The 24,308-nt window shown below is 43.8% G+C and overlaps 1 protein-coding gene across 2 annotated transcripts in view; it reads right to left on the bottom strand.

Annotated features, from left to right (window-relative positions):
* LOC109891152 (FYVE, RhoGEF and PH domain-containing protein 5) overlaps nt 1-22,953 on the bottom strand; it is a 54,912-nt gene extending 31,959 nt beyond the window's left edge. For both annotated transcript variants that reach the window (XM_031825213.1, XM_031825214.1), the window contains exons 1-4: nt 22,696-22,953; nt 15,830-18,605; nt 1,546-1,705; nt 1,370-1,428 (exon numbers count right to left, since the gene is read on the bottom strand). In XM_031825213.1, coding sequence (XP_031681073.1) covers nt 1,370-1,428; nt 1,546-1,705; nt 15,830-18,605; nt 22,696-22,705 — 3,005 coding nt within the window. In that variant the 5' untranslated portion in view covers nt 22,706-22,953. The remainder of the gene's footprint in view (nt 1-1,369; nt 1,429-1,545; nt 1,706-15,829; nt 18,606-22,695) is intronic.
* Nucleotides 22,954-24,308: the final 1,355 nt, after the last annotated feature.

Here is a 24,308-nt window from a genome sequence, read left to right as displayed (position 1 = left end):
GCACATAACTCTGCAATGTTGGGTTGTATTGGAGAGAGTCTCAGTCTTAAATCATTTTCCACACACAGTCTGTGCCTGAATTAGTTTTCATGCTAGTGTGGGCCGAAAATCCATTCTCACATATGTACATGGTTGCAAAGGGCATCAGTGTCTTAACAGCGTGATTTGCCAAGGCAGGATTCTCTGAGCGCAGCCCTATCCAGAAATCTGCCAGTGACTTCAGAATAAATTCAATTTTCACAGACCCGCTTGTTGCAATTTCGATGAGGCTGTCTTGTTCAGATATCGGTAAGTGGACTGGAGGCAGGGTGTGAAAGGGATAACGAATCCAGTTGTTTGTGTCATCCTTTCGGGAAAGTACCTGCGTAATTGCGCACCCAGCTCACTCAGGTGCTTCGATATATCACATTTGACATTGTCCGTAAGCTTGAGTTCATTTGCACACAAAAAAAATCATACAATGATGGAAAGACCTATGTGTTGTCCTTGTTAATGCAGACAGAGAAGAGCTCCAAATTCTTAATCATAGCCTCAATTTTGTCCCGCACATTGAATATAGTTGCGGAGAGTCCCTGTGATCCTAGATTCAGATCATTCAGGTGAGAAAAAACATCACCCAGATAGGCCAGTCGTGTGAGAAACTCGTCATCATGCAAGTGGTCAGACAAGTGAAAATTATGGTCAGTAAAGACAACTTTAAGCTTGTCTCTCAATAAAAAAAACATGTCAATACTTTGCCAATGATAACCAGCATACTTCTTTCTGTATGTTGTTAAAGCGTTACATGGTCGCTGCCCATATCATTGCATAATGCAGAAAATACACAAGAGTTCAGGGGCCTTGCTTTAACGAAGTTAACCATTTTCACTGCAGTGTCCAAAACATCGTTCAAGCTGTCAGGCATTCCCTTGGCAGCAAGAGCCTCTCAGTGGATGCTGCAGTGTACCCAGGTGGCGTCGGGAGCAACTGCTTGTACGCGCGTTACCATTCCGCTATGTATCCCTATCATGGCTTTTGCACCATCAGTACCGATTTCAACATGAGCAGCAGCTACGTTTGGCTACATACGGACCGTTAGTGGAATTCCTGCGAGAGAGTAACGGTTAATGTGATTATTTGACAAGGCTACCTGTATTTGACATTGTGTTGTTATTTCGCTGAACACTAGATGGTTGAATTTTATTATTGGCAGTGAAACGAGGCTACTCAGGAAAGAAATAAAACTCACCCAAATGTATAGCCCAGTTGGAAAATATAAATGGACTGTTTGAAAATGTGCAGAAAATGAGAATCACATTTTTATTTGGCGTACCCCCTACGGCATTGCGCGTACCCCAGCTTGGGAATGCCTGTTCTATGTGATACTCACAATCTCTCAGTGTCCACCAGCTCTTTGGCAATGTAGAAGGCTCTGGATCGACCATCGCTCTGTCAAGAACAACATTATCACTAACAAATCTCTGTTTAATAGCAAACATAATACAATAGCAATATCTTAACTTATTTTTTAACACTCAAGCCGTTTCAAAGGTTTTGAAGTCTCACCTGTCTGCCATATGTGTTATCTTCTCCTCCCTCCTCCTCCTCCTCCTCAGAGGTGCGTCCTTGGTCCTCCTCCTCAGCTGTCCCTCCCCTCGCCTCACCCGATGACCCACCAGGGGGACCAACAGCTAGGGAGCACACGGTGTAGGCTTCTGTATAGGCACTGAATGGACAGGACCGAATCAGAGTATCAGTATACTGTAGTTCACACTTCACACACACACAGTTCAACAAACACACACAGGTCAACAAACACACACAGGTCAACAAACACACACAGACAAACAAACACACACATACGTATCAACATATGAGAGTTTATTTCCAAAACACATGTGTTTTTTCGCTAGAAATGATTGATTATGGGTATCATCACTTGTGTGTAAAATATTACTCTTCTCAGATTTTTTATTAATAGATTTTAGATGTTTATTGAAATGTGTTTTATTTGCAAAATGCTATACACTGAGTGTACAAATCATTATGAACACCTAATCTTTCAATGACAGACTGACCAGGTGAATTCATGTGAAAGCTATGATCCCTTATTGATGTCACTTGTTAAATCCACTTCAATCAGTGTAGCTGAAGGGGAGGAGACAGGTTAAAGAAGAGAAGGATTTTTAAGCCTTGAGACAATTGAGACATGGATTGTGTATGTGTGCCATTCAGAGGGTCAATGGCAAGACAAAAGATGGATGATGGGTTCAAAGTGCCTTTGAACGGGTTATGGTAGTAGGTGCCAGGTGCACCGGTTTCTGTGTTTCAAGAACTGCAACACTGCTGGGTTTTTTCATGCTCAACAGTTTCCAATGTGGGGCCTCCAGAGTGGCGCAGTGGTCTAAAAGCACTGCATCGCAGTGCTTGAGGCATCACTACAGATCCAGGTTCGATCCTGGGCTGTGAACAGCCGGCCATGTACGGGAGACCCAGGTGGCGCAGGGTAGGGTTTGGCCGGCTGGGATTTCCTAATCCCATCGCACTCCTGTGTCTGGCCGGGCGCCTGCACACTGATTTTGGTCGCCAGTTGTACAGTGTTTCCTCTGACACATTGGTGCAGCTGGCTTCCTGGTTAAGCGTGCAGTGTGTCAGGAAGCAGTGCGGCTTGACAGGGTCGTGTTTCGGAGGACCTTCGCCTCTCCTGAGTCCGTATGGGAGTTGCAGCGATGGGACAAGACTGTAAGCACCAATTGGATTTAATGAAAAAGGGGTACAAGTTTTTTTTTATGTCAAAGAATGGTCCACCACCCAAAGGACATCTAGCCAACTTGAAATAACTGTGGGAAGCATTGGAGTCAACATGGGCCAGCATCTCTGTGGAACACTTTGGACACCTTGTAGAGTCCATGCCCCGAGGAATTGAGGTGAAAGGTGTTCTTAATATTTAATATTTTATATCCATTGTTTTGCTGGAATGGAATGCTTGTATCCTGTATATTTGACTGTGATATGTCCCATCCAGCCATCTTAAGATGAATGCACGTCGCTCTCAATGTTTATATAAAGATGTCATATTACTGTATTGATTAATAATAATACAAATAATACTAATATTGATGTGACAAATGTATCATTTCTATAGTTCTCTCACACACACACAGTGCAATACCATAACTTTTTTGTTGGTAAACTGAAATCTGGCAGATGAGGAGGGAGAGAGAGACTGAGAGTATGTGAGAGAGAGAGAGAGAGAGAGAGAGAGAGGCAGTAGTGAACTCATCAAAGATATTGCTAAACCAAAGGACATTTACAGGGAGGCATTATGAAACTGGAATTCATCGGATGGACAGTGGATCAAATCCATAAAAGACAAAACTCTAATTGTTAGACAGATAAAATATTATAAAACATAATTTAAAAAACATTCTTCAGATTAATATGAAGTCCTGAGACAGAGTGAGACACAGCTTGTCTTCAGCTGGTGTCCATTTCCAAACCAACACAGAGAGGTCTGGTAACGCGTCTTTATAGGAAATTAAGAGGAACATGTCAGATCAATGGAAAGGAGGATTAATCAACCCCAGAGTGATCTCTCATAGGCCACGGTGTCGCCAGTTGATGAATGGCTCATAATAACTCAAAGGCTCTTAGAGAAACTAATTAAAAACCATTTGTTCAGGAAGAGAACGGTGTTAGAGTAATGTTTCAAGATTCTATCTGCCCACTCCAACGCACTGTATGTATGCCGTTTCAATCATTAATGTCTTTATCTACAGACCACAACATGAACTCTTATCTTCATGCAGCTTTTTCATTGATATAAAGTCTATAAAGTTGTTTCAATACACTGAGTGCACAAAACATTAGGAACACCTGCTCCTTCCATGACATAGACTGACCAGGGGAATCCAGGTGAAAGCTATGATCCCTTATTGATGTCACCTGTTAAATCCACTTTAAAGAAGGATATTTCAACATTAGACAAATGAGACCTGGATAGTGCATGTGTGCCATTGCGAGGATGAATGAGAAAGACAAAAGATTTAAGTGCCTTTTAACAGGTTATGGTAGTAGGTGCCAGGGCACCGGTTTTAGTGTGTCAAGAACTGCAACACTGCTGAGTTTTTCACACAACAGTTTCCTGTGTGCATCAAGAATGGTCCACTACCCAGAGGACATCCAGCCAACTTGACACAACTGTGGGAAGCATTGGAGTCAACATGGGCCAGCATCTCTGTGGAACTCCCTGTGCCCCTACGAATTGAGGCTGTTCTGAGGGCAAAAGGGGGTGCAACTCAATATTAGGAAGGTGTTCCTACTGTTTTGTACACAGTGTATTTCAGTTTCCTCCACATAATTTGTCTCTTAGTCAGAGCAGTCCTACTCTCCTCTCTCCATAAAGCTTTATCTGTGAGATATATGACGCAAATGAATTGCACTCAACCGTCTGAGTTGACTTTATATGCCTCCATGTTAAAATACTGCTGTAATAATAGCAAAGCTACAGTATGTGGAGGACCATCAGAAGTATGGATAGCATGAATGTGAAATTATGACAATAGATAGACAATAGATTCAGCGTGTGGAGAGACCAATAAACCTTCTATAGTGCCTCCAGCGACACAGCCATACCCAGGCCATGGGATAGGATGGCACATGCTGACAGATGCACTTCTGCTGGGAGCCTGGGTGGATAAGGTAATGATTGAGGCTCAGTGGGGAGAGTGCGCTAATGCTCTAATGACAACACATCCGTGAGTTAGCAGCGTGGCTGACCCCGGTGCTTCTTATTGCTGTGACAGTGTGAATGCTGTGCTTCACTGCATGTTCCAATGGGTTTAACACCACTGAAATGTACATTAGACAATTCTCAAAAAAATTTAACAACATGTATGGGGTTCCATTCTTTGCTTCTCACAGATAGGAAGTTACTACACTGAACAAAAATATAAACGCAACATGTAAAGTTTTAGTCCCATGTTTCATGAGCTGAAATAAAAGAACCCAGAAATGTTCCATACGCACAGAAAGCTTATTTCTCTCAAATGTTGTGCACAAATTTGTTTACATCCCTGTTAGTGAGCATATCTCCATCCACCATAATCCATCCACCTGACAAGTGTGGCGAATCCAGAAGCTGATTAAACAGAATGATCATTACACAAGTTGCACCTTGTGCTGGGGACGATACAAGGCCACATAAAATGTGCAGTTTTGTCACACAACCCAATGCCACAGATGTCTCAAGTTTTGAGGGAGCATGCAATTGGCATGCTGACTGCAGGAATGTCCACCAGAACTGTTGCCAGATCATTTCATGTTCATTTCTCTACCATAAGCCGCCTCCAATGTCATTTTAGAGAATTTGGCAGTACGTCCAACTGTCCTCATAACCGAAAACCACGTGATTGGCATTGTGTGAGCGAGCGGTTTGCTGATGTCAACGTTGTGAACAGTGTGCCCCATAGTGGCGTTGGGGTTAAGGTTATGGGCAGGCATAAGCTATGGACAACGAACACAATTGTATTTTATCAATGGCTATTTTAATGCACAGAAATGCCGTGACGAGATCCTGAGGCCCATTGTGAAGCCCATTTTTTCAAGGTATCTGTGACCAACAGATGCCCAATTAATTTATTTCAATTGACTGATTTCCCCATGTGAACTGTAACTCAGTAAAATCTTCGAAATTGTTGCATGTTACGTTTATATTTTTGTTCAGTACATGTGGACCATAACTGCTGATTAAATTATGTGTTGTTCCACTATAACAGTAAGAATATATTAATATACAGTACCAGTCAAAAGTTTGGACACAACTACTCATTCAATGGTTTTTCTTTATTTTTACTATTTTCTAAATTGTATAATAATAGTGAAGACATCAAATCTATGAAATAACACACATGGAATCATGTAGTAAGCAAAAAAGTGTTAAACAAATATAAATATATTTTATACTTTAGATTCTTCAAAGTAGACACCCTTTGCCTTGATGACAGCTTTGCACACTCTTGGCATTCTCTCAACCAGCTTCATGAGGTGGTCACCTGGAATACTTTTCAATTAATCGGTGTGCCTTGTTAAAAGTTCATTTGTGGAGTTTCTTTCCTCTTTAATCAGTTTAAGCCAATTAGTTGTGTTGTGGCAAGGTAGGGATGGTATACAGAAGATATCCCTATTTGGTAAAAGACCAAGTCCATATTATGGCAAGAATAGCTCAAATAAGAAAGATAAACAACAGTCCATCATTACTTTAAGACATGAAGGTCAGTCAATACTGAACATTTCAAGAACTTTGATGAAACGGGCTCTCATGAGGACAGCCACAGGAAAGGAAGACCCAGAGTTACCTCTGCTGCAGAGGATAAGTTCATTAGAGTTACCAGCCTCAGAAATTGCAGCCCAAATAAATGCTTCACAGAGTTAAATTAACAGACACATCTCAATATCAACTGTTCAGAGGAGACTGTGTGAATCAGGCCTTCGTGGTCAAAGTTCTGCAAAGAAACCACTAATAAAGGACACCAAGAAGAAGAAGAGACCTGCTTGGGACAAGAAACATGACTAATGGACATTAGACCGGTGGAAATCTGTCCTTTGGTCTGATGAGTCCAAATTTGAGATTTTTGGTTCCAACCGCTGTGTCTTTGTAAGACTCGGAGTAGGTGAACGGATGATCGCTGCATGTGTAGTTCCCATGGTGAAGCATGGAGGAGGAGGTGTGATGGTGCTTTGCTGGTGACACTGTCAGTGATTTATTTAGAATTCAAGGCACACTTAACCAGCATGGCTACCACAGCATTCTGCAGCGATACGCCATCCCATCTGGTTTGAGCTTAGTGGGACTATCATTTGTTTTTCAACAGGACAATGACCCAACACACCTCTAGACTGTGTAAGGGCTATTTGACCAAGAAGGAGAGTGATGAAGTGCTGTATCAGATGATCTGGCCTCCACAATCACCCGACCTCAACTCAGTTGAGATAGTTTGGGATGAGTTGGACTGCAGAGTGAAGGAAAAGCAGCCAACAAGTGCTCAGCATATGTGGGAACTCATTCAAGACTGTTGGAAAAGCATTCCAGGTGAAGCTGGTTGAGAGAATTCCAAGAGTGTACAAAGCTGTCGTCAAGGCAAAGGATGGCTACTTTGAAGAATCTCAAATATAAAATATATTTAGATTTGTTCAACTTTTATTTGGTTACTACTTAATTCCATATGTGTTATTTCACAGTGTGATGTCTTAACTATTATTTATAGGTAGAAAATGTATTTATTTATATATATTTAAATTATTTGTAGAAAATAGTAAAAATAAAGAAAAACTCTTGAATGAGTAGGTGTATCCACACTTTTGACTGGTACTGTATATAGGAGATTAATACCTTCCCAGTTAATGCTAGTGCTGTGGACCAAATCGGACCATTAAGTCAGTTCTCAGTTTTCAAACTCAAAATAATTTCCTGCCAAAACCACTTCTTAATCTCAGCATGTTACAACTTCCGCACTCTGGCAACACAAGGCAATAGCATCCCAGTCTCTGCAGAATTTGTGCTATGCTGTTTTAGGACAGCCGAAGGCTAAATCTACAGTGGCAAATTACAAAAGGAGTTAAACAATTATTCTTACCCGCTTCCCCAGGCTCTTTGTGAGCCTATTTGTTCCTTCTTCTGATAGTGGGAGGGTAAGTGGACACTGCTCAATGACCTTAAATATACTGAAGGATTTGGTTTATTGGAAAGTAAGTATTCTACAGTGGCTAAAATAGTGAAAATACATGTATAGAAGACTGGGGTACAAATCATGTTCAGTGCTGTGCTGTTAAAGCTATCACAAGAGGTGTAACACGGTGCTGGACTGTTTCTGCATTAAACACCACAAACAACTAGCCTAGTGGTAAGAGCGTTGGACTAGTAACCGGAAGGTTGCAAGTTCAAATCCCCGAGCTGACATGGTACAAATCTGTCGTTCTGCCCCTGAACAGGCAGTTAACCCACTGTTCCTAGGCCATCATTGAAAATACGAATTTGTTCTTAACTTGCCTAGTTAAATAAAGGTTAAAAAAAATATATAAAAAATTGGCTTAAGCAGACTGGTTCCAAGGCTACTGGAGGTGTTAGGTCACCCTACTGTTACATCTCAACTTGGTGCATGCCAGTTGAGGTACAGTACTGTAAGCCCTGTAAAGTCCTCCACCCCCTCTCTTGTCCATTTAGCATTTAGCATAAATAGGGAAGTGGGCGCTCAAAGGCAGTAGGATTCCTCCCACGGATGACCTCACAGGTTCCACACCCAGGCCTTCCTCCAGCCAACACCTAGCCTACAAACAGAGCCCCTGAGCACTGCTGACCAACCTCCACACAACATCTACAGACAGAGCCCCGGACCACCCAACACCTACAGACAGAGCCCCGGACCACTGCTGACCAACCTCCACCCAACACCCACAGACAGAGTCCCGGACCACTGCTGACCAACCTCCACCCAACACCCACAGACAGAGTCCCTGACCACTGCTGACCAACCTCCACCCACCACCTACAGACAGAGCCCCTGACCACTTCTGACCAACCTCCACCCAACACCTACACACAGAGCCCCGGACCACTGCTGACCTACCTCCACCCAACACCTACAGACAGAGCCCCTGACCACTGCTGACCAACCTCCACCCAACACCTACAGACAGAGCCCCGGACCACCCAACACCTACAGACAGAGCCCCGGACCACTGCTGACCAACCTCCACCCAACACCCACAGACAGAGTCCCGGACCACTGCTGACCAACCTCCACCCAACACCCACAGACAGAGTCCCTGACCACTGCTGACCAACCTCCACCCACCACCTACAGACAGAGCCCCTGACCACTTCTGACCAACCTCCACCCAACACCTACACACAGAGCCCCGGACCACTGCTGACCTACCTCCACCCAACACCTACAGACAGAGCCCCTGACCACTGCTGATCAACCTCCACCCAACACCTACAGACAGAGTCCCGGACCACTGCTGACCAACCTCACCCAACACCTACAGACAGAGCCCCTGACCACTGCTGACCAACCTCCTGCAGAAACTACAGTCTGATCCTTTTGACCATTACAAACTGATCAACAGCCAAATTGTCTGCTATGCACAATAAAGACAGTCAACGTGTGCAGTCTAAACCCATATCAGTTCAAATGTTAGAGTAAAATACAGTAAGACGTGTGGTTGGTACAGGCAGTGGATCTCTGACCCTTTATTTGCAAACAATTTCATTTCAAATGTCTTAGTGCCAATGTATAATTTTAATGTGAACTGAAAATCAATTGGATGCTGATGATGCAACAACATGCAACAGCATCACCAATTCAGAGGATTCCCAGAGCCCTGTGTATCAACACACCCTTATGATTACCTCCCATGCACCTCCAGAATAATAAACGTGGCTACTATGCTGAGGGCAACACATCATAGAGCACACAGAACACTGAGATTCCTGTTTCTGATTGGCTGGAGGGAAGAGGGATGACTCCAAAATGCTCTGACAATGAATCATCTGGGGTGGTCTGTATAATAAGGGTGCAGTACTGAGGGGGTGTGTGTGTGTGGGGGGGGGGGGGTAATCTCAGCCCAGCACTGGAGATCATCCCCGCAAATACCATAACAGGAGAGAATACTCTGCATTTCACACAGTTCACTTCACTATGGAATCAGCTTGTCCAACAAAACAGAATCCCTTGTCCACTGTCCAGCCCCATCAAACCATTGGACTCGTAGGTAGGTGAGAGTTGGGTAAGTTGAAAAGATCATTTCGTTCAGCATCACTCCGTCAAAAGAAATATAGTATTCTATCTAACAAATATACCTACATATATTTCAGGATGTTGTGTATCCCTGGAAATAATCAGAATTCAAGTAAACATTACTGTTTTGAAAACATAGCTTGTCCAAAAGAAGGGTATGGGGTAAGTTAAGCAGCGGTACAGGGTAAGTTAAGCAGCGGTACAGGGTAAGTTAAGCAGCGGTACAGGGTAAGTTAAGCCGCGGTACAGGGTAAGTTAAGCCGCGGTACAGGGTAAGTTAAGCCGCGGTACAGGGTAAGTTAAGCAGCGGTACAGGGTAAGTTAAGCCGCGGTACAGGGTAAGTTAAGCAGCGGTACAGGGTAAGTTAAGCAGCGGTACAGGGTAAGTTAAGCAGCGGTACAGGATAAGTTAAGCAGCGGTACAGGGTAAGTTAAGCAGCGGTACAGGGTAAGTTAAGCAGCGGTACAGGATAAGTTAAGCAGCGGTACGGGGTAAGTTAAGCAGCAGTACAGCTTAAGTTAAGCACCACTAGCATAGTCAGTGTAGTCAGCTCAGCTATCACCATTGAGACCGTGTCTGTGCCTCGACCTGGGTTGGGCAAAACTAAACATGGCGGTGTTCGCCTTAGCAATCTCACTAGGATAAAGACCACCTCCATTCCTGTCAGTATTGAAAGAGATCATGATACCTCACATCTCAAAATAGGGCTACTTAATGTTAGATCCCTTACTTCAAAGGCAATTATAGTCAATGAACTAATCACTGATCATAATCTTGATGTGATTGGCCTGACTGAAACATGGCTTAAGCCTGATGAATTTACTGTGTTAAATGAGGCCTCACCTCCTGGCTACACTAGTGACCATATCCCCCGTGCATCCCGCAAAGGCGGAGGTGTTGCTAACATTTACGATAGCAAATTTCAATAAAAAAAAAAAATGACGTTTTCGTCTTTTGAGCTTCTAGTCATGAAATCTATGCAGCCTACTCAATCACTTTTTATAGCTACTGTTTACAGGCCTCCTGGGCCATATACAGCGTTCCTCACTGAGTTCCCTGAATTCCTATCGGACCTTGTAGTCATATCAGATAATATTCTAATCTTTGGTGACTTTAATATTCACATGGAAAAGTCCACAGACCCACTCCAAAAGGCTTTCGGAGCCATCATCGACTCAGTGGGTTTTGTCCAACATGTCTCTGGACCCACTCACTGTCACAGTCATACGCTGGACCTAGTTTTGTCCCATGGAATAAATGTTGTGGATCTTAATGTTTTTCCTCATAATCCTGGACTATCGGACCACCATTTTATTATGTTTGCAATTGCAACAAATAATCTGCTCAGACCCCAACCAAGGAACATCAAAAGTCGTGCTATAAATTCACAGACTACACAAAGATTCCTTGATGTCCTTCCAGATTCCCTCTGTCTACCCAAGGACGCCAGAGGACAAAAATCAGTTAACCACCTAACTGAGGAACTCAATTTAACCTTGCGCAATACCCTAGATGCAGTTGCACCCCTAAAAACTAAAAACATTTCTCATAAGAAACTAGCTCTCTGGTACACAGAAAATACCCGAGCTCTGAAGCAAGCTTCCAGAAAATTGGAACGGAAATGGCGCCACACCAAACTGGAAGTCTTCCGACTAGCTTGGAAAGACAGTACCGTGCAGTACCGAAGAGCCCTTACTGCTGCTCGATCATCCTATTTTTCAAACTTAATTGAGGAAAATAAGAACAATCCGAAATTCCTTTTTGATACTGTCGCAAAGCTAACTAAAAAGCAGCATTCCCCAAGAGAGGATGACTTTCACTTTAGCAGTGATAAATTCATGAACTTCTTTGAGGAAAAGATTATGATTATTAGAAATCAAATTACGGACTCCTCTTTAAATCTGCGTATTCCTTCAAAGCTCAGTTGTCCTGAGTCTGCACAACTCTACCAGGACCTAGGATCAAGAGAGACGCTCAAGTGTTTTAGTAATATATCTCTTGACACAATGATGAAAATAATCATGGCCTCTAAACCTTCAAGCTGCATACTGGACCCTATTCCAACTAAACTCCTGAAAGAGCTGCTTCCTGTGCTTGGCCCTCCTATGTTGAACATAATAAACGGCTCTCTATCCAACGGATGTGTACCAAACTCACTAAAAGTGGCAGTAATAAAGCCTCTCTTGAAAAAGCCAAACCTTGATCCAGAAAATATAAAAAACTATCGGCCTATATCGAATCTTCCATTCCTCTCAGAAATTTTAGAAAAGGCTGTTGCGCAGCAACTTACTGCCTTCCTGAAGACAAACAATGTATATGAAATGCTTCAGTCTGGTTTTAGACCCCATCATAGCACTGAGACGGCACTTGTGAAGGTGGTAAATGACATTTTAATGGCATCGGACCGAGGCTCTGCATCTGTCCTCGTGCTCCTAGACCTTAGTGCTGCTTTTGATACCATCGATCACCACATTCTTTTGGAGAGATTGGAAACCCAAATTGGTCTACACGGACAAGTTCTGGCCTGGTTTAGATCTTATCTGTCGGAAAGATATCAGTTTGTCTCTGTGAATGGTTTGTCCTCTGACAAATCAACTGTAAATTTCGGTGTTCCTCAAGGTTCCGTTTTAGGACCACTATTGTTTTCACTATATATTTTACCTCTTGGGGATGTTATTCGAAAACATAATGTTTACTTTCACTGCTATGCGGATGACACACAGCTGTACATTTCAATGAAACATGGTGAAGCCCCAAAATTGCCCTTGCTAGAAGCATGTGTTTCAGACATAAGGAAGTGGATGGCTGCAAACGTTCTACTTTTAAACTCGGACAAAACAGAGATGCTTGTTCTAGGTCCCAAGAAACAAAGAGATCTTCTGTTGAATCTGACAATTAATCTTAATGGTTGTACAGTCGTCTCAAATAAAACTGTGAAGGACCTCGGGCATTACTCTGGACCCTAATCTCTCTTTTGAAGAACATATCAAGACCATTTCAAGGACAGCTTTTTTCCATCTACGTAACATTGCAAAAATCAGAAACTTTCTGTCCAAAAATGATGCAGAAAAATTCATCCATGCTTTTGTCACTTCTAGGTTAGACTACTGCAATGCTCTACTTTCCGGCTACACGGATAAAGCACTAAATAAACTTCAGTTGGTGCTAAATACGGCTGCTAGAATCCTGACTAGAACCAAAAAATTTGATCATATTACTCCAGTGCTAGCCTCTCTACACTGGCTTCCTGTCAAGCAAGGGGTGATTTCAAGGTTTTACTGGTAACCTACAAAGCATTACATGGGCTTGCTCCTACCTATCTCTCTGATTTGGTCCTGCCGTACATACCTACACGTACGCTACGGTCATAAGACGCAGGCCTCCTAATTGTCCCTAGAATTTCTAAGCAAACAGCTGGAGGCAGGGCTTTCTCCTATAGAGCTCAATTTTTATGGAACGGTCTGCCTACCCATGTCAGAGATGCAAACTCGTTCTCAACCTTTAAGTCTTTACTGAAGACTCATCTCTTCAGTGGGTCATATGATTGAGTGTAGTCTGGCCCAGGAGTGGGAAGGTGAACGGAAAGGCTCTGGAGCAACGAACCGCCCTTGCTGTCTCTGCCTGGCCGGTTCCCCTCTTTCCACTGGGATTCTCTGCCTCTAACCCTATTACAGGGGCTGAGTCACTGGCTTACTGGGGCTCTCTCATGCCGTCCCTGGAAGGGGTGCGTCACCTGAGTGGGTTGATTCACTGATGTGGTCATCCTGTCTGGGTTGGCGCCCCCCCTTGGGTTGTGCCATGGCGGAAATCTTTGTGGGCTATACTCGGCCCTGTCTCAGGATGGTAAGTTGGTGGTTGAAGATATCCCTCTAGTGGTGTGGGGGCTGTGCTTTGGCAAAATGGGTGGGGTTATATCCTTCCTGTTTGGCCCTGTCCGGGGGTGTCCTTGGATGGGTCCACAGTGTCTCCTGATCCCTCCTGTCTCAGCCTCCAGTATTTATGCTGCAGTAGTTTATGTGTCGGGGGGCTAGGGTCAGTTTGTTATATCTGGAGTACTTCTCCTGTCCTATTCGGTGTCCTGTGTGAATCTAAGTTTGCGTTAGATTCTCCTTCTCTCGGAGGAGGACCTGAGCCCTAGGACCATGCCCCAGGATTACCTGACATGATGACTCCTTGCTGTCCCCTGTCCACCTGGCCGTGCTGCTGCTCCAGTTTCAACTGTTCTGCCTTCTTATTATTCGAACATGCTGATCATTTATGAACATTTGAACATCTTGGCCATGTTCTGTTATAATCTCCACCCGGCACAGCCAGAAGAGGACTGGCCACCCCACATATGCTCTCTCTAATTCTCTCTTTTTTTTCTCTCTCTCGGAGGACCTGAGCCCTAGGACCATGCCCCAGGACTACCTGACATGATGACTCCTTGCTGTCCCCAGTCCATCTGACCGTGCTGCTGCTCCAGTTTCAACTGTTCTGCCTTATTATTATACGACCATGCTGGTCATTTATGAACATTTGAACATCTTGGCCATGTTCTGTTATAATCTCCACCCGGCACAGCCAGAAGAGGACTGGCCACCCCACATAGCCTGGTTCCTCTCTAGGTTTCTTCCTAGGTTTTGGCCTTTCTAGGGAGTTTTTCCTAGCCACCGTGCTTCTACACCTGCATTGCTTGCTGTTTGGGGTTTTAGGCTGGGTTTCTGTACAGCACTTTGAGATATCAGCTGATGTACGAAGGGCTATATAAATAAATTTGATTTGATTTGATTTGATTTGAAGTTAAGCAGCGGTACAGGGTAAGTTAAGCCGCGGTACAGGGTAAGTTAAGCCGCGGTACAGGGTAAGTTAAGCAGCGGTACAGGGTAAGTTAAGCAGCGGTACAGGGTAAGTTAAGCAGCGGTACAGGGTAAGTTAAGCAGCGGTACAGGGTAAGTTAAGCAGCGGTACAGGGTAAGTTAAGTCGCCTACACATTTCTGTACCGAACAATATATTACCACTACCTTTTTAAAACCATGTCTATCTTGATTTCCCAAATACAATTCAACACAATCACAATCGCTTTTTTGTCTTATAATCATTTTAAGCATCTTTTAACACAGGCTTAACATCTAAGAAATACTTTGTACTTTTTTCAAACACTTTTAACATAGGCCAGGCCCTATTGTTACCTCATATCCCAGCGATAAAGCCTTGCATATTACGCCTGCGAAGAAAAAAAATGTCTCAACTTGCTATTGGCTCAACCATTGGCTCAACTTACCTCAAGGCAAAGAATGTTTACCATATTAGCCCATGCTAAGTTTAGGACCTCATATTGAAGCTTAAAGAGTGATGTATAGAACAATATTAAAATCATCAAATCAAATGTTTTTGGTCACATACACATATTTAGCAGATGTTATTGCGGGTGTAGCGAAATGCTTTTGTTCCTACAGTAGCTCCAACAGCGCAGTTGGAGCTAGGTTTAGACACAAGCATCATGTAACCTCAACACAATAAATTAATTTGACTTGGTGAAAATCTTCTTTTTTTTTACCGAACTTGCTTACCACTTTTTCCATGTGGTTTCCTCCTTCACAGACTACATGAAAAGATGACCTCTTCCAAAATATTTGGTCAAATGATACATAGTGTGTAGGGTTTCCAACAAACAAGGGTGGCCCAAACTACCCATTTGGCCCAATTTACCCCACTCTCCCCTACCGTATCCCTTAGGTAGCCATCCCAGGTAGAAAAACTATGAACTGCCCAAATGAATTGTTATGTCCGTTCCTGAATGATCTATTCACTCCTACAGATGTAGAATCTTAATTTGAGTCAGTTTATTAAAGCAATAAATGTGAATTATTATGTGGATTATAATTAATGGACATTTTTGCAGAGGTTGATACATGTTTCCTAAGGGAAAATCAAGTCAGAACTACAAGTAAAAAATTTTGCACACACACATGCATACACACACCAATAACACACAAGGCCAAACTATACAACTTAAAATCCAAGTCAGTAGTGAAGCTCAAGGTATAAACAAAAATGTCCCCATACCTTTCAGGCTCCTGCTCAGACGATTGAGCATTTCTCTCATACCCAGGGAAGCTACTCATATCCACATAACCATCAGTGTCATTGGCAGAAGACAGCGCCCGACTCGGATGATCAAAATACTCTGCAAAGGTCCCCGGTCGTACAGGCCTCCGAGAGGGGATCTGGATGTTCTCATAGTCGGAGTTGAGAGTCTGGGCGGGGATATTCTCGTAGTCTGATGTGTCAGCATTGGGGAAGGAGATGGAGCGGGGTTTAGTCAGGGGGAGGGGGGTGAAGGGGGCGAGAGTGCGATCCTCGAAGGACTCTACCCGGGCCACGCTGCGGTTGAGGAAAGCCACAGAACCCCTTTTTCTTTTCCCGTCCTTATAGAACAGAAAGGTGGATGGGGACTCTGGAGAGCGCTGGGGCTTACTGACTGTCCAGGACTTGAGCTGCGGGGAGCTGCCTGTGCTGCGCCTGTCTGAATCAAGGACCCTGGCAGGGCCGTGGTGGCTGGACTCAGAGGAGGACCTGGAGGAGGACACGTTGACATCCACCAGCAGCTTGCTCTCCGTCTTTCTCCTGAATTTCAACATCAGGAAGCGCTTGAAGGAGGACTTCTTCTTCTTCTGCCTGTCTGGGGAGTCTCCCTCGATGAACAGGGATGGAGAACTTTTGGTGATGGGCTTCTTGGTGATGTAGGCCAGCTCGAAGGGAGGAGGGATGTCCACCATTGATGTAGGGGTGGACAGGCTGCTGGAGGGCAGGGGGCTTCGCTGGGAGAAGCTTCCAGAAGAGCCCGTGACACACGGCAGAGAGAGGCTGTCCTCCCTCCTCTCCCCCGGGGAACCCTGGCCCTCCCTGTACACACTTAGGGGCAGGTCACGTCCCTTCATGGAGAAGGAGCGGGGGTACAGGAGAAAGCGATGTGGTTTGGATGAGCTCTTGGCCCGGGTTGAGTTTAACATGGGGCTGCTGCTCAATGCGGGTCCCCTCCGGTCCAATCCCACCTCGCAGTAGTTCTGAACATGGAACTCTGAGCCCGCCTCCTCAGGGACCGTCTCAGGTACATAACCAGGCACTTTCCCCGACAGTGACCGGGACCTGGTGACAATGGACTTCCTGTCAAAAGGCAGGAAATTCTCCCCCTCTGAGTCCAGGCCGGCCTCTTCGTAGACATGCTCAATACTGAGGTTCTCTTCTGTGTCTGTTGTCTCATCCAGGTAGGGAATGATGTGACCCTCTAGGTCCTCCTCATCCCTGAACACATCAGAGTCATCTGGGGAGCGCAGCTGGCTGTCAGAGAACAACAAGACCTGGGAGGTCTCTGTGTCCGCTGGCACAGAGATGGACAGCAGCCTGAAACGGGGCTGGTTGTTACTCTGGTTAAAGAAAGCCTCCACCGTCTGGAATCCAGGCATCCTTCTCTGACATGAACCTGTCATGTTCTCCCTGTCATCATTATCATCATCATCTATCTCAACGTAGTCCTCAGAGGAGACACACTCAATCTTCCCCATGTCGTCAGAGTCATCACACAGCGAGTCATTGTCACCTATTGCTGAATACTCACTGGGTTCCATGGTCTCTGTGGTGGCCAGTGAAGATTCCTCCGGAGTGCTCTCACTCTCTGCCAATCTGTGAACTTTGCCCTCTGTGGGGCTCTGCTCTGGGTTCACGATGTCCTCAGTTGAGATGTAATAAGGCTCCAGGCTGGGGTCAGCTGCTTCTTCCTCTGTCTCAAAGAGTTGATTTGCTTTATGGTGGCTTAGTTGGCACTCACCTCCTTCCATTTTGTACTGAATAGTCATGGGCTCTTCGTCAATGATGGAAAATGGTTGGTACCTTTCTACTCTCTCATTTGAGGGACCAATTACATTATTTCCATCGTCCTCCTGTAGGACATTGTGAGGACTACCAGGGTTAGGTAAGGATTCCTCTGCTTCCTCCTCATCCTCCTTGAAGGATGAAGGCTCTTGGGTAACAAGGTCATCTTTGTAACCTTTGATGAGAGCTATGGGTTCCTCAGAAAGAGATTCTGTTACTTTGTCTGCTGTGCTATCAGCTGCTTCTTTTTCTTCCTCTCCTCTGCACTCCACCTCCTGCTCCCTCTCCTCCTCTACATCCCTCTCCTCTTTCCCAAGCCCAGTTTCACAGGGGTAGCATGCTGACTCCTCCTCCTCAATGCTGGTTATGGAGAGGTCGCACACTGAGAGGCCATCTTTGTCGGCCAGCGCCTCGCCTGCATAGCTGCCCTCAGCGTCGATGTCATCATTGATGTACGAATCGATCATCTCCACCGTGTCCTCTGAGTCAATTGTGAATCCAGCATTACTGACCGTCAGCATTTCCAAAGAATCCACCTCCTCTGTTTGAACCCTGTCAGTTAACCTCCAGTCCTCCTCTTCCTCCTGCATCATCTTTTCCTCCTGTTCCCTCTGCTCTTCATACCCATTCTCGTTGACCCCTGAACTGAGAGTGTCTGAAGAATACTGAGGATCCACTGGCTCCTCCTCTAGCCCCTCCCCTCCACTCAGAGAGTCCTCTGGCTCGTTCTCCTGGTCCAGCTCCTCGTCTGAGGGCAGCAGGTCCCTGTTGGCGCACCCCTCCTGGCTGTTGTTGGAGAACAGGGAAGAGTCACGCCCCTCAAGGTCATGTGGTACTTTGGGTTTGGGGGCAATGGGAGGTTTGGGGCCCCTGGCTGAGGAGCAGGGCCGGGACATGAGTGGGGATGGCAGCTTGAAGGAGAGGTGACTCACAAGCTTTGGTTTAGGAGCAAGAGGAGGCTTCTTAAAATCTGAAAACAAAACAAAAGAGATCATCATTAGTGACTTCAATCAGAAATGTAATATTCAAAACATACAGGGGAGGAATCGTGAGGTTAGGGATCTGCACAAAAAAACTATTAACTAGGAGTTCAAGGAACAATGCATATAGCGTCAGAAGAGATTTAAATGCTGTAGGCTATCTTTAAAACAACTTTCATTATACTAGCTCATATCATTATGAAAAGCATTGCCTAAGTTATTTCTAACTATCTTTGTGCCATGATAGCCTTCAAACAGATAGGGAACCTGGGAAGGGTATTGCAAGTGGACACTTTTCTTAGAGGTACAAAAGTTACAACACGAAAGGATTTATTAAAGGATTTCCCCCAAGTCACTTCCTGCGATTCACTGGAGAGAAGCCCCTCTCAGACTGTTTCTGCTCTTTTGAAGGTGTGAGTATCAAAGGACAAAACAACAAAAGATAACACATGACAGCACAACTGGTCAAACATGACCTCAACAGATCAATCAACTACATGATCTCCATCCCTTGAGGAAAACAGCACCCCTAGCTGGACCATGAAGAACCAATCAGATTCTCCATAAAGTTGCAATGTGACATGCATCATAGGCTGTGCATCATAGCCCAATTCTGATATTCTTTTCACTAATTGGTCTAATACCATTGATAACCTTGTCATAAATCCATAATGGCATTATCAAAAGAATATCTGGTGTCAATAAAATCCTCATCACTCATGTGTTTAGAAATGCATATTATACTAGATATATTAGATATACACTATATATACAAAAGTATGTGGACACCCCTTCAAATTATGTGATTTGGCTATTTGAGCCACAATGTTGCCGACAGGTGTATAAATCGTGCACACAGCCATGCAAACTCCATAGACAAACATTGACAGTAGGAATGGCCCGTACTGAAGAGCTCAGTGACTTTCAAAGTGGCACAGTCATAGTATTCCACCTTTCCAACAACTCAGTTTGTAACATTTCTGCCCTACTAGAGCTGCCCCGGTCAACTGTAAGTGCTTTTATTGTGAAGTGGAAACATCTATGAGCCAGAACGGCTCAGCCGCAAGGTGGTAGGCCACAGAAGCTCACAGAACGGGGCCTCTGAGCACTGAAGCACATAGCGCATAAAAATTATTTTATTTATTTATTTATTTTATTTTATGGAACACTCACTACCGAGTTCCAAACTGCCTCTGGAAGCAAAGTCAGCACAAGAACTGTCCGTCGGGAGCTTCATGAAATGGGTTTCCTTGGCCGAGCAGCCGCATACAAGCCTAAGATCACCATGCGCAACGCGAAGCTCGCCGCCATTGGACTCTGGAGCAGTGGAAACGTGTTCTCTGGAGTGATGCATCACACTTCAGCATCTGGCAGTCCGACGCACAAATCTGGTTTTGGCGGATGCCAGGAGAACACTACCTGCCAGAATCCATAGTACCAACTGTCAAGTTTGGTGGAGGAGGAATAATGGTCTGGGGTTGTTTTTCATGGTTCGGGCTAGTCCCCTTAGTTCCAGTGAAGGGAATTCTTAATGCTGTATGCTGTAGCATACATTCTAAACAATTCTGTGCTTCCAAATTTGTGGCAACAGTTTGGGGAAGGCCTTTTCTTGTTTTAGCATGACAATGCCCCCGTGCACAAAGCGAGGTCCATACAGAAATGGTTTGTCTAGATCGGTGTGGAAGAACTTGACTGGCCTGCACAGAGACCTGACCTCAACCCCATCGAACACCTTTGGGTTGAATTGGAACACCGACTGCGAGCCAAGCCTAATTGCCCAACATCAGTGGCCAACCTCACTAATGCTCTTGTGGTGGAATGGAAGCAAGTCCCCGCAGCAATGTTCAAACATCTAGTGGAATGCCTTCCAGAAAAGTGTAGGCTGTTATAGCAGCAAAGGGGGGACCAACTTCATATTAATGTCCATGATTTTGGAATGAGATGTTTGACGAGCAGATGTCCACATACTTTTGGTCATGTAGCTTATATTTAGACTATCAACAGCATTTCCCTAAACACTGCATCACAGATAACTACTGCATTGTAGTTTTTCACAGTCTCAAATATACACTACAGACCTAGTGACTGTTTCACACTTGGGACTTCAATGGTTGAAATAATATGATTGGAATTGCATGATCAATTCTATATCTAAGCAACAATTTGCTCTCTATTAGGCTTGCCACCAATGGCTATAGGCTATCCCAGTCTGTGGCATTATGATCCCAGGTCTTGTCAACTTCCATCCATTATTGTAGTCTGCACAAATCAGTAAGCAAAATAATGTTGAGAAGACATCCAAAAGATGTTTAAAATACTTTCCGGATGTTAAAATCATGTTGAAAAGATGTCATTACAGAGATTGAAATAACGTATTTTATGGAAATTGAAAATAGGTCTTTTAAAGAATTTTGGTTATTGATTCTATGGCCAAATATCAACAGCACATTAATTCTCAATGAAGTTAGCATTATATCACAATAATCATTTGTACAACTATTTTATATAGGAAAGTGGGCCAAACTGAAGATTGCAACATAGAATATTTATTATTGCTCCCATCTGTCACATGCACTTATGTTAGCTTTTTCAAAAGTGTTAAATCTGGCAGCAATGATACTTAAAGTAGTCCAATTTACAGAATAAACCAATAGACAACTTCAGCTACAATGAGATTTATTTCTTGCTATGACTGTGATATGTTGTTGTTTATCTACATTAGTTGAATGCACTGACTGTAAGTCTGCTAAATGACCAAAATGTGAAACAAACCCGTCCACAGCATGTTGGGTGCTATTCTAATGAGCTCCGCCCCCAAACAAGTACACAATTTGGTTGGCCCAAACCAGACCAGATCTGAGCGAATCATAGACATCTAGGCTATGTTTTTCAAGTTTGTACAGTACAGTACAGTAGAGCACAGTAGAGTAGAGTAGAGTACAGTAGAGTAGAGTAGAGTACAGTACAGTACAGTAGTTTTATTCAGAGAGTAGTGTAGAGTAGAGCAAAGTAGAGTACAGGAAAGTACAGATTAATTCAATGTAGTAGAGTTTCATTCAGCAGAGTATAGTGCAGTACAGTTTAGTAGAGTTGAGTAAAGTAGGGTACAATACATTATACTGTACAATACTGGAGCTTGGCGGTATACCGTATTTTACTATATACAGGTATTGATGCACAGACCAGTTTGGGTTTCTACAGTATTTCAATGTTTGGTTTGTTAACCCTCCTATTATGTTGCGGTTCAATTTGACCCATTTCCATTTTTTGAGTTACTAGTTAACCTCTCTTTATCTCCATGAAATTAAATAACTTTTCCTAATTTAGGGTTTTAACTTAACTTCAAAATGTGGACACACTGATGTGTAGATTTTGTAAACAAACATGATGTGGGTCATTTTGACCTGGGGACTTTCATGTGTATAGGTATTTGCACAGGTCCAAAATAAACACGTCTTTGATGTATTTTGTTTTGACTGGTTCTGGTTGCACGTTTATAATTATGTTTGGGTGAAAAGGAGCTTTCCCAAGCTTCTCCTTCTCAGTGTGAGAGCAGCAGATCTCTGACACAGACACTCAAAAATGTCAACAAATAGTTCTTAAATATAGTTTTTGAAATCAAATGTTCGTGTATTTCTTCTTTTCGAAAGGTCTGACAAGACAAAATATCGTTTCGGCTGTTTTTACATGATTCTTTGAGTGTGTTTAAACTGTGCAGGTGAATCTAACCCATACCACAATGGACATATTTTTTTTCCAGCGAAGCACAAGGGATAAATGGTTACACCACTCAGACGTCTATGAATGTTCCAGATTTTTGGGGGGGACACGACCAAAAATCTACTTGAAATCAAGGCCGCACCAAAAAATGACAGACGTTGGCGTTGGTCCATGCTTAGTGGGAAGTATGTCTCCCTTCCTCCACACGCAATCCCTTTCCCATTTTTATATATGGGTAGGACACACTCTTTTTTTATAGGGACAAAACAAATCAGACAATTAGCGTTTTATTATGAACTGACCAAAACGTTGTCTAGACCTATATGATTTGTACATTTGTCCAAATTAAAGTGATCTTACCTGTGTTCATTTTCGTGAACCATCCGCGCGAACATCCGAACCGTTTATCATTTATCAATCCTTGTGAGAAAGCAACAACTCGTACATTCCATACAACAACACGTGTCCCAAGAAACAGAAAGCAACCTATTCAAAGACAAGCAAGGTCAAATAATAACTTTAGTTTTCTTATGTCGTTTTTATTTCGTCAAGTTACTTTCCAGCTGTTGTGGTCCTCGCCTGGTGAAGCGCGCATTGTATGTGGTGAGAGGCGCGACTAAATTGATGCACGAGGGTTTGGCGTTGGGAGCTGAGCGCGGGAGGTGCTCCCCTGGCGTTTCCTGAGGAGGAAGCGCCTTTTTCCCTGTCAGGGACTGACTTGCCCTTAAAACAACACACATAGAGGTGGAAAAGTTGAACTTATTATTTAAATTGAGTAGCCTACTGATGAGAGCGGTTCATTTAAATAGAAAAGCATATGGCCATTGCATGAAAAGGCATACACAATGAGTATCTTTTATTTTTACATTCCAATTGCCAATATGGGTAGGCTACTGTAACCCAAGGACATTGTAAGACTCGTTGACCCAGAATGCATTGCCTTTTGGCCCTCATCAGACAGATAGCCTATGTTAAATGCATTGACAAACTGGAATTGACAACATGCATGATATAGAAACAACTGATGGATTTCATGTTGTCCAAGCTGATGAATGTTTTGTGTGTTGAAAATGGATGGTTTTCTTGTGACCATAGGCTCTGAGACATCCAGCTGAAAAGAGAATGTGTGGGATCCCAGAGACTGCTGCCATTTGAACATTGCTTCCTGCCTATACATCTGAAGTCTGATTGGAGGACAGCAGTCCCTTAAAACATTTCTGCATAACAGGAAATTGCTCTCCCTGTTTCCTGCACAAGGAGGCTTCACTTCCTTAGCAACTAATGGACAAAATGAGCACATTTAACCCTTTGGAGTGTTAAAACTCAAATGATGACAATGTAACGTCACAGGATGTACACCAAAAATAATTTATATTCCATTACAACAATGAAGCGTTGTGTTTAGGAGACCTCCCTATTTCCTATTGTGGTATACATTTCTATACAGTAGGCCTACTTATAAACCACATTTGGCATATTTATCATGAATGTACCATCTTTCAACTGCCTTGTCCTAACGCACCCTCAACGGAGTAGATAGAAACCGGAAACATCCGGTTTTCAGGGATACAGCATCTTCAACCAAGCTTCCTTTCCCCCTGGAAACCGGATGTGGGGACCCCACTCAGGCCTGCAATGTCAGGTTAGTCTTACTGTAACACCACAGCAGCTATTATGATCCATGAGTACTGAACTGACTTTACCTCACTCTGTATCGCTCAGGGTGTGACACATGGACACCCACACGCTCACACACACGCACACACACACACACACACACACACACACACACACACACACACACACACACACACACACACACACACACACACACACACACACACACACACACACACACACACACACACACACACACACACACACACACACGTTCAGCTGTAGAGGTAATCCTAGCAATCTCACTGTCACATGCAGTTCAGAGAGAGGCTAAACCCGCACAGAAGGCATGTAGA

The sequence above is a fragment of the Oncorhynchus kisutch genome, linkage group LG5 (assembly GCF_002021735.2).
Source record: "Oncorhynchus kisutch isolate 150728-3 linkage group LG5, Okis_V2, whole genome shotgun sequence".
Classification (NCBI taxonomy): domain Eukaryota; kingdom Metazoa; phylum Chordata; class Actinopteri; order Salmoniformes; family Salmonidae; genus Oncorhynchus; species Oncorhynchus kisutch.
This window is presented reverse-complemented; position numbering and strand designations above follow the sequence as displayed.